Source organism: Festucalex cinctus, chromosome 9 (genome assembly GCF_051991245.1).
Source record: "Festucalex cinctus isolate MCC-2025b chromosome 9, RoL_Fcin_1.0, whole genome shotgun sequence".
NCBI lineage: Eukaryota > Metazoa > Chordata > Actinopteri > Syngnathiformes > Syngnathidae > Festucalex > Festucalex cinctus.
Genome location: NC_135419.1, coordinates 11,513,794 through 11,529,026, shown reverse-complemented (window position 1 = coordinate 11,529,026; position 15,233 = coordinate 11,513,794). Strand labels below are relative to the sequence as shown.

Here is a 15,233-nt window from a genome sequence, read left to right as displayed (position 1 = left end):
GCTATAACCTAGCTACCAAATATTTTGGTATTCAGATATTCTTCTGAAAATTTTAGTAAATAATAAGTATTTGGATGAAAATGAAAAATATATATTCTTGCTTGGTTAAAAAACTATTATAAATACCGAAGACAAAAAAATAAAAAATAAATTCCACTTAATGTACGACTAATTGGTTTTTCATTTTTAGATATTGGCCTTTTTAAAAAAAATAAAATAAAAAAAAAACTTAAATTTAAACTGTGTTTAGCAGTACACTATTTTCCTCTATGGAAACATGAGTGAGATTTTTCCACTTGAATCTCTTCAAATAGATTTTGGTCTATGAGATGAAACGACAACTGAACCACAGTAGCAATTTTGCCAGCTAAAATGGCAAATTTGACCAAGTTTGTTAAAAAATGATTACGTCTATTAAACTGACTTTGAAAAGAAGTCAGAAGGCTCTGCTAGTTTATATGGGGGCACTATCTTCGCGGCTAGCTACTAGCCACTAGCCGCTAACAGGAACAGGCACCATATGCTCCCTTTGAATCTGATGGCTCTAGCCAGTACTTGAGCGCTACTGGCTAGCCGCTAATGCTGGAGCTGTCGCTAAACTCTGGCAACATCAAGCGCCGTACAATATAACATCCGCGTAAACAAGCCTTATTTTAGTGCCCTTAATTGCTGTTTAAATATGATTTCAGGATGATTTATTTGTTGTTGACTTTGGTAGCAACAGTTTGTAACGGCAAAATGTCCCAAATACAGTTGGAAAGAAGAGTCAAGTTAGCTGCTATGCTGCGAGACGCTGCCGGGAACGACTTAAAAAAAAATTATTGATGTCCTAACATTATTTGGTCAGGTAAGGTTTATTTTGAAGCTGGCCTTCATAGTGTGAACAATTGTTGTGTTTGGCTTGACTACTTCTTACTGACAGTGTACACGTAAATAAGCGGGTATCCGTGGCAGAAAAAAATGCCTCGAGCATTTTCTGAACCGTGGTACTCAAATTACTCGAGGACTCATTTCACCCCTTATCGTTACTGATATATTCCTTGGTGCAGCCCATATCAAATTAGCATGACCACAGTGTCAAAGCAGCCTGGTTGTTCATACCTCAGTGGCGCCGTTGCATGCAAATGAAGCCCATGAACTAGTTGACAATCAGCCATAATTGGCTTCACCTAATGCCGCTAACACACATCAACACATTACCATGAATTAGTCATGAATTCAGTTTACAATTACAAGTCACTAAAATCTTTTCGACAGCGTTAAACTCATTTCCATATTTAAAAAAAAAACACAGAATTCATTATTTTGCCCGCATTAGCATACAAAATATTGCTTCAACATTTTGTACGACTGAAGGTTGGTCCTCTTGGGATGCAGAGAACTGATGGGGATATTAGGAATAAACAATGGGCCGATTGAGAGGCGCAGACAAAAGACAAGAGGGATTGAGGGGCATGGTTGGACACAGGCAAAAAGGTTTGAAAGGGGATGAAATGCAGGTGTACAGAAATAAACAAGGCATGAGATGAATGTTTATTCATATTAGGAGAGAATGGAAGCGAAGGATGAATGGATGGGTACAAAGAGCTGGAGAGACATGAGCGTTTTGGCTTCTTTGCTAGGTAGCCCAGTGACCAGTTTAGGTGTAATCATGTCTCACTGGCGTGGTATCGACTGGAGGAGGCAGAGGAGGGAGTCGAAGAAACGGGGGGGACAGAAAGGTGATAATTGGCAATATGCTTAGCTGGCAAGAAGCCTGCGAGCTACCAAGGCAGGACATACAAACAACACACACACATACCGCCTGCAGCGTTACACGCCAGGATGAGCATTACCTTCTGCAAAGCTCCAGTTGCCACCTTTGCACACACTCCAACACACAGGTAGATTGACATTAGAGTAAAACCAATCCTGAGGTTGCTCCTGTGGAATACTAATCCAGCTGCCCTTGCCAGTTGACCCCTGATAGGCCAAACGGGCTGTCCGTCAAACTAATGGGGCGGAACGCTGGCATATTGCTTTCCCACAATCCCTCAGCAGAGCCAGGACACTCATTTACCTCCGTCAGCCTGTTGCCACGGCAACATTTCAGATGGGTTTGGTGGTGGAAACAGGCACGTGCATGCTGTGAGTATACACACACACACACACTTGCCCCAACTTGTTAAACTCACACATGAACACGCACACAGTGTTACACTCGTGACGGCAGGCAAATTTATGTATGCGGGTGAGACACTGACAAGCACTGCCGCTACGCTCCTTCTCTCATTTCTGCACCCCAAAACCAATCTTGCACTCTGCCTTCATTCACAATACATGCTCTCTGCTTCATTTTTCAGAAGGCCAAGCAGACAAGACGATCCACTGGTGTGCACGAACGGGTGGGTAAGTCGGATGTGCGTTCGAGCGGGCCTGGCAAATTAAAAACCGAATCATAATTTGCACATTTGGATCAGCTGGTGACGTCACATGTTAAATGTATAAAGCGAGTCCACTTTCTATGACAGTTAAACCATGTACACAAGAAATCATACCTGATGTTTTTTTTTGACAAAGGTCTGAATCTTTCATGGCACCCGCTGTAAATCTTCTACGGTGATTTGCCATGTTGAATAGCCAGTCCCGCAATGTTATCTATGTTAAAGCCACAATTCTAAAATGACGTGTCTTGTTCATAACCAAAACAAACCATGTCAAAATTGCTAAAGAATTCAATGAGTTAAAATGAACATATTGGAACCAAACACACAGCTTGCTCTATAGCTAAGATATCTATGGTCTCCACAGCTAGCTAGTGTATCACGTAGCATATGGCTAACAAATCCAGTATTCTTTTTTTTTTTTTTTTTTTTGCTGCTTTTACAACTCCAAAGTACGCAATAACCGAGATTTATACCGTTGGTCACAATACAACGCAAGATTCTACTTAAGGTAAGCCATTTGAAACGTAAAAAAAATCTTCCATACGTTATGTATGTACGTTACATTTTCAAAAATTGAATGTTGTGCTTTGTAAAGTGGACACCAGTGGTGTAGTTTAAGTGCTACATAAATCTTCTCCATTTACTATTTAGGGCACAGGTGATTTATTTTCTGGGTAATATTTTTTTTCCCCACTCTCAAGTATGCCATATTAAGTTACGTATCCAACCGAAACCTATTCATTTATGTCAGCAAATTAGAGACCCTCACCCCCTTCACACAGTCAAGTCGAAAACATCAGATTGCACTACAGCTAGGAAGAACCGGCACCCCGTATCAAAACCTTAATTGTCAACGTGTATAAATTAATCTTAGCTCTGCAAGAGAGGCTGGAAAACGATATATTTTTCTCTGCTTAAATTCAAAAACATGTAAAATAGAATTTCCCAAACCACCAAAATATCAAAACCAATCATGCAGGAACTAATTGATGTCTTATTGACTGGTTTATATCGTCAGCACTTTGCCGCTTCAGACCAAAAGTAGGTTCTCCGATTAAAAAAAATAAAAAATAAAAAATGCGAAAATAACTAGGATACAGTATCTCCATTTGATCAGGAGGTTCTTCCTGATATGCAGCACTTCACAAGAGGAGGTTGAGCAAGCTGGTAGGTTGAACAGGTGATTTGCAGCAAGTCTACCTACAGATATATTTGTGTGTAGTAAAGCTTGAAGATGGGGCTCTGGATTAGTTCCCTATCCCAATAAAACCCTCCTATGCTTTATGCATGTTAAATGAGTCAAGAGAAGATTACCAAGCAGGAAATGCAAGTAAGTGCCCGAGGCAACACGAGAGAGTGCCGGCATTACTGTGCTTCAAGTGATTTGTGATGGCTGGTTGGCTGGATGGTTGATTAGAAAGTAGTATAACATAAACATTTACCAAACCTTATCTACATTTGTGCCCCGTGGGCTCCAAATGTGAGCAATTCCGACCATAAAGTCAAGGTACAGTAAGACCCTTGCTGTCCGAACATGGATTCTCTAAAATCAGGTCATTTTTGACTAATCCATCTGAGAGTTGCCGTAAAAGTAATACTCTGCCAAAGACTGATTTAAATAAATAAATGCCTTTGAGGAAAGAATCACTGCCGGTGGAAGTGTGACTTTATGTTGCTTGGATTAAAACTTCAAAAAATCCAAGCGAAAAGCCCTCCATGGAGAAAGCCGAACTGAACAACTCTTAGCAAACCCCGCCCGTCACCCTGGCGGAGGTCTCTGAGGTAGTAACATTTTAGTATTATTACACAGATCTGATGGTGCTTCACAATTTTTAACACAAACAGATCTGACTGAAAAGCTTAAAGTTTCCAGATAGTTCACATCTCAATTCTATGTGGATTGTTGGGTTAGTGGATGTCTAAACTGCCTCATAATACTTTGAATGACTAAACTCTTTTACGCAGCTATCAGGCATACTGTAAAACTTCACGACCCTGTGTAACTCTTCCACGCAAATACAGGCCAGCCTGTATTACAGCTCTTATACGACCAAAGGTGCAATAGTTGCCATTCCGTGTCAGTGTTGTTTATACAGAACGGCAACGAAGAAAAAATGTTGACTTTTACAGCAGTTTAAAAGGCGCTGCTGTCTTACCCAAAGTCAACTGAGATAGGCTGACCCTGAACAGGATAAGCAGTATAGAAAATGAACGGATGGCTGATTGAGATCCGAGTACATGTTCCCACAACAGGAGGATTATACTCCTCTATCTCCCTGATCATGTAATCTTCAAGACATGCTGACAATTGTCCAGAACACCCTGCCGGTCTTGTGCAGGGGTCACGATACTCGTGGAGTCCTTCGATATCCTGCGGTGTGGTAGTATGGCATTTCTGAGCGTGAACCATCAGCCATATGGTCCCCACACAGATATTCTGGGCTGACATTTCCACAAGGTGTTTAACAGTGGCGGGCACTTTCGTCTCTTGTCTCGTCTTGTCATTGACGGATGGCCACATTCTCGCTGAGTGCATTATGATGCAGTTTACGCAGGTTTATATCAGTTGATTTGAGTAAGTACAGACGGTTCTGTGTATATTTTGAGGCTTCACGTCAGAAAGGACTCGCAGAAAATGTGGAAGCTCGCACCGAAGGGAGAGACGGAAGTGCCCACCTTGGGTGTTTCACATGAGTAACCGACTGTTACACATCCTGAAGGGGAATTGTGAATGTCTGGTTTAGAAACCTCACAATCAACAAACCTTTGCATATGAAGATTTTGTTGGCCTTTTCAGCACTCCATAGGGTGCAAATGAGGTTTGTAGTACCATGTTATAGGTATGAATAATCACTTTTGTTCACCCCAATTTCCACCAAACCTTAGTTTGGTTCTGTTTGGTATTCTGTGCCAAAATGTGCAGTCCTCACTGTCATACTTTTTTATAGCCTTTTTATTGGTGTCCCATTGCAGTGATCCAGACTTGTAGAGTGAATCTTAACTGTTGTCCATTGATTGGATTTTATAGGAGTTTGTATCCAAACTGTTGGGACGCCCTGGAGGGATTGTGTGGCCCACCTAGCTTATGAATCCATGACAGCCTTTAGAGAAATATCTTCGGTATATGCTACCGATAAGTGGAAACTAGGCCGATCTATTTCTTCATTTATGAAAAGCTTCACAGAAAGCTTTTCAATTGCAGGGAATGAAAAGCGAGCAAGAAAGAAGACATTTGTGCGGCCTGACAACAAAGTATAACCTCTGCTTGTGGTCACTTTTGACTTAAGATGGCAAATCTGTAGGAGAATGTTGACAGAAAATCCTGCTAGTCATAATATACAAACACAACGGTTATATTTCAATTGCAATACCGCTGTCTTTTTCTCACGGATACACTTGAACTTATTATTTGGGCAAGGCCTTGAGTAGTGATTGAAACAGCCATATCCAGGAACCTTCAAATAAGATTGAAATACCGGTAACTGAACAGTATTCACAAAGTGTATGTGTATTTCTTGTGGCATACTAGCATCAATCAAACACCGCTACATACAGTAGCCATAATATGAATGAGTTATTTTTCTTGATTCCTTGACGCAGCAAGAAAACATGGAAAGAATGAAATTGTATTCAGGTACAATTTCATCTGTTGTCAGTATCACACAGAACCTTTTCAGTTGCTATGGTATACAGCAGGCATGTTAACAATTTTGGAGCGTTTGTAGCTTCATCTGATTAAAAGTCCAATGCTCACTCAGCTTCAAGAACAGTCCTTTAGTCTTGCCAAGTGCTCCGAGTCAGAGCTGTCTCTTTTGTCTCTAAACGTTTCACCGGTTGCTCATTCATTTCTTCGGTCTGCTGTTTGGTGCTAAGCAGGTAGTAACACAATGGTAGAAACAAAACAACCTAACAAATATGGCGCAGTTGTAGGTGAATACTTAACATCAATGAGTTCCAAAAACCGTGCTGTTTAATTAGATTTCATTCAACACTTTGCATAACAGGATTGTTTCCTGCGGTTTAGTGAAGTAAAATGACCTCATCTCGGCAATGTTGAGTATTTCACTGAGGGTTGCAAACCACAAACCTCAAATCATTTCAATGCAGCGCACATGCTTGAGAAGAATATTGACATACGGTGACCTAGAAGATGAAGCAAATATAAACTTCAAAGTGAGAATCCGTGCCCCAGAATCATTGATGGTATTCATTCAATACGAAAAAAAAGATAGCAAAAAATGTGTACAATCTGAAGAGAGCGGCGATTTGATCAGATACTAGATATTTAAGATTTAACCCATTCACTGCCAGCAATTTCAGAAAATTTCAAATTTTTTAATACCAATGTGATATTACGTTCAATAATTATATATAAACCGAATCTACCAAATAACAGAATAGACTGCCTACATTTTGTCCCGTCCCGTTCTTTTATAATTGACAGTAGAAAAATGCAGGTTTGCCAAAATACAGCCATTTCTCCCATGGACTCTGAAACTGTGTTTATTTGGTATAAAATGGGGCAATGATGTCATCTACCGGTGGTTGGGTATCAGTAAAGTTGTTTCCAAGTTTGATATTTACTGTGGAGCATAGTCAGATTAGCCCCCATTTATCTCCGCTGTAAAAAATACATTTGACAAGTATACTTGTCAAAGGCAGTGAATGAGTAAAATGAGAAAAGTACAAATATGGCAGGGCAAGTTTATTGGATTCAAATCAGAACAGAGTAGACCAGTAAGTTAAAATAAAATTAGAATGATGTTCCTTCTCCTCTGAAAGAAAAAAAAAAAAAAAGACTAGTAACTGTGATTTACACATTCCCACGGAGTAATGCTCCTCGATGCTTCACAGCCTCCAAAGTTGATTGCAGGCAGAGCGAACATAAGGCTTCCTTTTGGCACAATAAAGTTTTTACTTGGGATGTAACTACTCCTTGTAGTGCTTTAAAGGTTTAGTAAAGTAATGCCGAGCCCACGTGGTTATATAAACTAAAAATGAATGATGGTTGGACTCTGCTGCAGTAGCACTGGAGGGATCGGCAGACGCGGCAATTCAGCTCAGGGTTGTGACGTCCGGTCTCTCCTCTCAAAGAGTGGCCTTCGCTGCTGCGGTTCAAAAGAATTATTTGAAAAAATAAACTCATGAAAAAGGCCAGGACAAAAAATAATGGTCGCCCTACAAAAGACTGAAAATAATTTGACCATCGGGACATGTTCAACCAAAGTGTGTCCTCTAATCATCACAGGTATTTTCAGGTGTCCTCTGTAATTATCATCACAGGTGTCTTCAGACTTGTAATCAGTCATTTGGCCTATTTAAAGGGTGACGAGTACTCACTGTGCTGTTTTGTGACATATTATGTACTACACCAAACATGGACCAGAGGACGCAAATAAGCGAGTCGTCTCAGGAGATTAGAAGTAAAGTCATAAACAAACATGTTAAAAGTTAAGGCTTGAAGACCATCTCCAAGCATTATTCAGAAATGTAAGCTTCTCGGGGCTGTAGCCAAACTTCCTGGAAGAGGCCGCAGGACGAAAATTGATGGCAAACTTAAGAGAGGAATAATACGTATGGTAACAAAAGTGTGTAATGTTAATCCATAATCCACATGGATTAACATTGTTTTGGAAAAGAGCTCTACAACTGCTTAGCCCATTTGATTCTGTTACTTTGTTGCCATAAAAAAACAAAAAAACAAAAAAAACGGCAGCACCTTTTGAATGCAAGCAAATTATATTAAGTGTGGAGTCTTAAAAAATGACTCTGAGATGTTGTAACAGAGGATCCTGCTCAGTCGTAAATATGATGATCATTATATGGTGATTAGCGGTCCAAACTCGCTCTAGTCTACAGTGTTGCGTGTATTCATTTTTATGTTCTGGCCGTATTTCAGATTAGTAAGGCCCCTTTTGTCTCAGTCTAGCCTGCCGAGGTTCGAGAAATGTCTCTGCATTTTCTCTTTAATAATGTGCGGATCAGTTGGACTGTTTTTTAGGGCATAAAAACAAAAAAAAATTTTTTTAAATCTCATAGGCACATCCTATATGTCATGTTTGTGGAAAAACGTACAACTGAAACCGAGTTTGTACCATTAAAGCCCTTTGTAGTTGATGCAACAAATAAAAACAATGACTCAAATGTATCTAAATTGACCATTTACACGCTTTGTTGTCTAAAAAAATATATCCAGATTTCAATCTTGTTTTGACATAATGCTGCACTGCTCCCGCAGATTAAGGAAATAGACGGAGTAAATTCAAGAGTTAATACATTTGTTCTCCAGCTATTTCCAGCACTTTACATTGTTGAATAATAAAACTAGTTTCACACAGTTGAGAAGGTTTTAAACCACGTCGCCAGGTGTGCGGCAGGCCAAACCCTCTAATTATTCGACGCCAGATCCTCTTGGCAGTTGAGCAAATCGCGTTTATGAGGCCGCTATATCAGAGATGCAAAGACTCGCCATCTCCCAGCATGCCCATGAGGCCGCTATCAGTACAACTCCCGACATTACAGACGTCCAATAGATCTTCAAAATAACATCTCTCATTATCTGCATGTGTCTTTCTTGCACCACACAGAGCGCGTTGACTCACGTTGTACAACTGTGGTGCCGTAAATTGTGAATCTGTTTCTTTATGCAACGCATTGAAAAAAAAATAAATTCAAAGCCCACGGGTAGCCTGCTCAAGCAGGAGCGTGCGACACTGACGCGTCATATCATTAATGTATTGGGCCCAGTGTGAGTTCCCCATTAATCTACAATTTATGGTAGCGCAGAGTTGCACAATGTTTAAGCAGTCATGTAGAATGTAGGGATGGGAATTGATGAGAATTTTGAGATTCTGATTCCATTATCGATACTGCTCCAACTTCTTATTGATTTTCTTATCGATTCTCAATGGGCGAGGAAATTAAATAACACAATTGATATAAAATGAGCTAAAAATATGCACACTTTGAGGTTGTATCTGTCTTTTCAAGGTATATTAAAATCGTGTTTGTGAAAATCAAGCTTTTTTCACTTTTATTAGAGAATAAATGACATTTTTTTTTACATCCATTTTTACATCCATTCAAATAATTGGATGTCATTTTTCAACTCAATAGCCCCAAATTAAATTAAATCATTAAAATATCTTTGGGCACCCAGAGAAAAAAATAATTGTTGGCCAATGTAATAAAGGATGGCAGCAAATCAAGGCACCGTATTATACAGAAGTGCAGAGAAAAAAATATTTTAAAGGATGATTTTGGAGGGGCGTATTATACATGAGTGCGTGTTATACACAGGATTTTACGGTAGCTAAAAAGTTGGAGCTAATCTTAAGGCTTTTGAGGAATACAAAGGGCAACAATATAAAATTGGCCCGCCAAATTATATCTGGCGAGCCAGATTACGTTGATGGAAAAAAACCAATTCGGGACGTCACAATAGTCAAGGTACTAAAAGTTCCCTTCTATCGTCATGGTCTCGTTTCGCTGCAAAATAATGAGTCGTTTTGCTGAAAATGTAATTTTGTTCGACGATGTTTCACTTCCGAATTTGTGTTACACGGCTAATTGGTTGCATGTGGCTTTCCTCCCGCAAGCTATGTAAACAACACAAAGGGGAGCCGTTTATATGCTATAGTTGTCATGACCCAGGGTCATGCTTGTCGTGACTAGGGTCATGTAAGGGTCATGTTTACTGTCATGCAAGGGTTATGTTTGGGTCATGACCGTGAGGTCAAGTGTCTGTTTTGAACTGATGTAATCGGCATCTAGTTTCAACTGGTGATACGCTATGTGATGTCAGGAGCTATGTGATGTGATATCTGGTCAACAGCCAATCAGATAATTCCATGTCAGTCCTGTTACCCACATGTCTAGCCACAACCAATCAGATCGATTCGCTGTCTTTATAAGCCTGTCTGAGAAGTGTGTGTTTAGTCGGATTATTACCTTGGTTCCTCTTGCAGCTCCCGTTTCTAGTCTAGTCAAGTTTGTTCCACTCCTCTCGATGCGAATAAATAGTTAAAATCTTATTTGTGTCTGCGTTTTTGGGATCCAACTCCAGAGCGTAACCACAGCAACATTCATCTTTCGATTAAAAAATAAAGAAATAAATAAAAATAATCGAGAGAACTAACGTAACTTGAAGCATACGTCGATTATGGAACATAAACGACTGACTACCTAATAACGCAAAAAGTTCAGTATCGCATGCCACAATACATCCTGGGATCCAAAAAGCGTCCAAAAAGTACAAAATTATGGAAACGTTCATTGCATGAACCGTTGACGGTTCGTTTATAGTGCATTAAGTTGCCCTGCTCCTGATCCTGGCAGTCCAGAAACAGTGGGCTCTCTTCAAACATATTCACCTAGGCCGATTTATGATCATGGGCATAGGTTGATTAGACATGCCTGGAGAGTGAGGCACAATGATGACATAATAAATTACAAAAGCAACAGTTGTTGGAATACTAGCTTACCAGGCAAGCCAAGCAACAATTCCTCAGAATCAAATAACTGGGAACTTTTTTTTTTTCCATCCCTTGTAAAAAGACAGAGACACAGAACGAATGTTGTGTTGTTATTTTGGAATAGTCCATAATGACATGGAAAATCTGCAGTCTCTTTTTGTGAAAATATGGTAGGTAAAGTTCTGATTTGCACATCCAGTGGACATCTGGGCTTTGTCCTGAGCTTCAAAAAGCAATCAACTAGTGAAACACTGAAAAGGGAGATAAGCTAGTGAATAAATGAGCGAGTGCACCCGCTGGACCTGGGAAAAAAAGGTTAATTTCCTGCCCTTGAGTTTGCTTGTTCATGTGCAGATCGAGTTCAGCACTGCTTGTGTCAAAATAATGCAGGCAGGTGTGGCTTGAGTACCTTTGTTGTCTCAACCCTGAAGAAAAATCACATCCCACTCAAGTATGACGTGAACGCAGGCTTTTGGTTCCTCACTGCTCAGTCAGTGGCGAAGTACGCCAAACGATTATTTTGTCATTTTTATTTGTTTCCCCACCCGAGCCTGCTCGTGCGTGCTCCTGTCCCCGGTGGCGGCGGCGCAAACGCGATCGGACCTCGATTCCGTTGTCGTCATCCCCCCTTTCCCTCCCATCCTTCCTTTTTTGTTCCATTCTTCCCCTCTGCCTAATTAACACCTACCACGGGCTCTATCTGCCTTCGCCAGCCCCCGAGGACAGGAAGGTGGAATAAGAGACAGAGAGAGAAGGAAATAAATACGCCACAAAAGCAACAAGAGAAATCAAATTTTGGCTGAGTGATGCACGGACATACGGCGGAGGGAAACAGGAGTCTCCTCCGGCCAAATTCAAACAGATGTAGTGGTTAAATATAAAAGCAGCTAAACGTGAGGGTAACTAAACCACAGCGAAGAATATAAACGAGTTTAATGAATTCACATGCTGCAAATGAAGTGCGTGAATGTTTGTGTGTGCCGGCCTCTAGAAACCATCTGTCTTGGTCGACCCATCAGGGACTTTCAGGACGACATCAAACGGTGCCACTGAAGTGCATCTATGTGCATGTACGTGTGGACCACCAAAGAGACGGTTGTTCATTTTTATGGCTTGAGGCTTGGCTGGTATATATCAGGGAGAGTTCTTTATGTGTGTGTATATATGAAGACTTACTGCTTCAACCAAACACTTCAGGGGAAGACTCGCTGGACTCGCAGGAGCATGCAAATGAAGCTGCCAAGACCAGTGTTGGCATGACTTTTTATTTCAATTTTGCGCTTTGTTTTTTAAATTCACTTCGTTTTATTAGCTTTAAGAGCATATTACTTTTCTAATGTCTCGTTTAAGTTTTTATTAGTTTTAGTAATTAGTTTGAGGTGTGTTTTTTTTGCAAGGTAAAATAACATGGTGTAATGATGCAGATTGTTTTAGGTCAACGCCAATTCCAATATTTGGCTAAATAAAACACCAATAACTGATCAATAATCCGATTATACATCCATCCATTTATCTGTCCCAATTAATTTAAAATCTATCTAATTTTTAAAATTTATTTTGCAGTGCCTTAACGCCTACAAAAAAAAATAAAAAATAAAATAAAATTGGGGCCCAACAAATCAGATTTGTTTTAGGCCGATGCCGATACCAATTTTTGGCAGAAAAATAAATACTGATTACCAATTAATATAAAAAATATGTAATGCATAACACACCTTTTTTCTCCCCCTGTGGGTGTCATTTATGCGCAAATTTTTGTTGTTAGTGGACCAGCCTGGTCCCTAATCTTTGTGTCAACTGTAAATATATTGTTAAAAAAATAATTGTCCTTTTCAGTTGGCGGAATCTGTTTTATTAATTAAATTATACGGACAGTAATCCTTGTCATATGTCTGTTTGTGTTAATATCAGTAATTGAATGTGTGTCATTAAAATTGGTATAAAACTAAATAAATTAATTAATTAAATAAATGGGCCTTTTTTTTTCTTTTTTCTTTTTTGCTATTTTGATAGAGATTATATCAGTGGTCCGATTCGCCGTGTAATAAAGTAAACTAAAATTCCTAAACAATGTACAAACTTCATTCTTATGCATAGACATTCAGTAATACAGAAATAAATATATTTTAAATGAGCCCCAAAAGTTAATGTATGAAATTAACTGACAAAAATAAAATGTAGTTTCAGCTGCTGACAATTTTTTTTCAAAGCACTTCTTATTGTACTTCGTTAACAAAAATTATTTTTCAATTTAATTTCAGTTATTCTGTATGTTTTCGTTAATTATAACAACATTGTCAGGTTTGTTGCGGCCCAAATTTAAACGACACCATGAATAAAAAAAACAACAACACACATTCAAAGTCTAAAATGCGGAAGTCACAAATTCACAAGTCCCACCAAACAGCCATCACGCGCGCTGCCGCATTACAAGAACAGATTTATTATCGTATCGATTAACCGCAGACGCCCGACACTGCGCACACGTCGCAAAGAACTGAGTCGACAATACACTGAAAAATGGCTGTTTATACCCACAACACTCCATATCCATTAATGACTATCGACTGCGCGGGCCCTCGAGCAGAAAGATGCACAGCGAAGAGCGCGATGCCACCAAACACATCCTCAGCGAGTCAACTACGCTACTATCAACAAATGAAAAGATGAACATTTCCAAATGATTTGGTGCCCACAATGGACCGCTTTCAACCAGCGAGCCAATCAGACGTACGACAACACTTGAGTCGATTTATGACTTCAACAAACAGTTTGGACGAGTTATGACTTACCTCCACCTCCTCCGAGCAGAGTCTGGTTGGCTGAAACACAGACAAGGGGAACCAATTACCATTAATCGTCATACAAGTCCATTCATCAAAATAATAGCAAGACAATCATAGATCAAAGCATCTTTGGAGTTTAATCGGGCAAAAAGGCTCTCTGGAGTCGGGATCTAAATAGCGTTTTATCAATTGCAAAAAATGTAATAATTCATATTTATTGCCAAATTGGGATAGTTAAATTACACTGGCTAAAGTTTAGACTCTCTAAATCAGTGTTTTTCAGCATTATTTATACCAAGGTGTTCATTTAGCATTACAAAAACATTCTCGCCACACCACCAAACAAAATATCACAAAAATATGATTCATGAAATCATCTCATCTCAGAATATTCGGCAACAAGCGGGGGTATGAAAGCGGGTCTCCCCCTACTTTTTGGTAAAATTCAGGTTTGTAAACAACTATAATGACCAACAGATGTAGATGGCGCTGTTACATCGCTTTGGGATTTGAGACCTGTCAAGTTTTAGGTGTGGTTGTGGACCCAAACGCAGAGAAGCGGGGCGGGGAGGAAGAGGTGACGTAAGAAGGGAATTTAATTAAACCAAAACAAAAGTGAAATCCAAAAGGCAAAGCAAAACAAGATGTTGGGGAAACAACAAGGCACAAAACGGCAGCATAACGGGGTGAAAACAACAATGAATCGACGCGGACAGAGGGGAGACAAGATACTAAATTCACACACACACACTAATTGACAATTAGACACAGCTGGTCAAGACAAGTGGCAGAGGATGCTGATTGGTTGACACACGAGGACGGGCAGGCAAACACAGGTGGACATGACAATGCTTAACAAGACTAAGGGAGGACACAAAGACAACGCAAAACACAGATCGTGACTGAACTTAATGAAACATGAGGACAAAATCAAACTAAACCAAAATTAAACCTAAGTCTTGACAAAAGTAGCAAAATCAACCCAAACCCAACCCAAACCATGACAGAGACCAGCACAGCTTTTTGAGTACTTTGTAGAAGATAGAGATTCGCGGGTGCATCTCAGCTCAACACATCAATTTTGAGGGAGAGAAACGGTAACAGGTTGGACGTCAGACAATAACAGCCAAACGCGTGGACTGACCAATAGTAAAGATTTGTGAAAAAATATAGCATTTACCAAACTGTGACCTAGAAGGTGCCGATACGACGCCCCTGATATACATCTATGGTGTAAACAAATATGTGTTGCAGTAGGTTGCAGAAAGTGTGTGCCACAATCGTGAGAAATGATGACCACGGTTCATGGAGTGAACTGCAAAAAAATGTAAAGAAGCCAAACAAAAGTCATGTGGGGAGTTAGGCGTCTGTCTCACGTGTCTTTCTGGAAATGAAATATTTTGCCATCAAAAGTCATTTTTGTTGTTTTATAGTTTGAAGTGTCACAAAAGCAAAAAATCATCAATCACTGTTGTGCTAGGCATGTTTCTTTTCACAAAAAACAAATTTTCTCTGGTCTTTGGTATTTTTTTTTCTTTTTCTTTTTT

At 39.7% G+C, this 15,233-nt stretch overlaps 2 protein-coding genes across 4 annotated transcripts in view; one reads left to right on the top strand and one right to left on the bottom strand.

Annotated features, from left to right (window-relative positions):
* The window catches only part of macrod1 (mono-ADP ribosylhydrolase 1), a 163,819-nt gene that overhangs the window by 45,662 nt on the left and 102,924 nt on the right, over positions 1 to 15,233 (bottom strand). For all 3 annotated transcript variants that reach the window (XM_077531384.1, XM_077531383.1, XM_077531382.1), the window contains exon 4: positions 13,693 to 13,722. In XM_077531384.1, the coding sequence (XP_077387510.1) occupies positions 13,693 to 13,722 (30 nt within the window). The remainder of the gene's footprint in view (positions 1 to 13,692; positions 13,723 to 15,233) is intronic.
* flrt1b (fibronectin leucine rich transmembrane protein 1b) overlaps positions 2,069 to 15,233 on the top strand; it is a 71,281-nt gene continuing 58,116 nt past the window's right edge. Inside the window, exons 1-2 of the mRNA XM_077531381.1 lie at positions 2,069 to 2,127; positions 2,343 to 2,384. The gene's annotated coding sequence lies outside the window, so the exon portion shown is untranslated. The remainder of the gene's footprint in view (positions 2,128 to 2,342; positions 2,385 to 15,233) is intronic.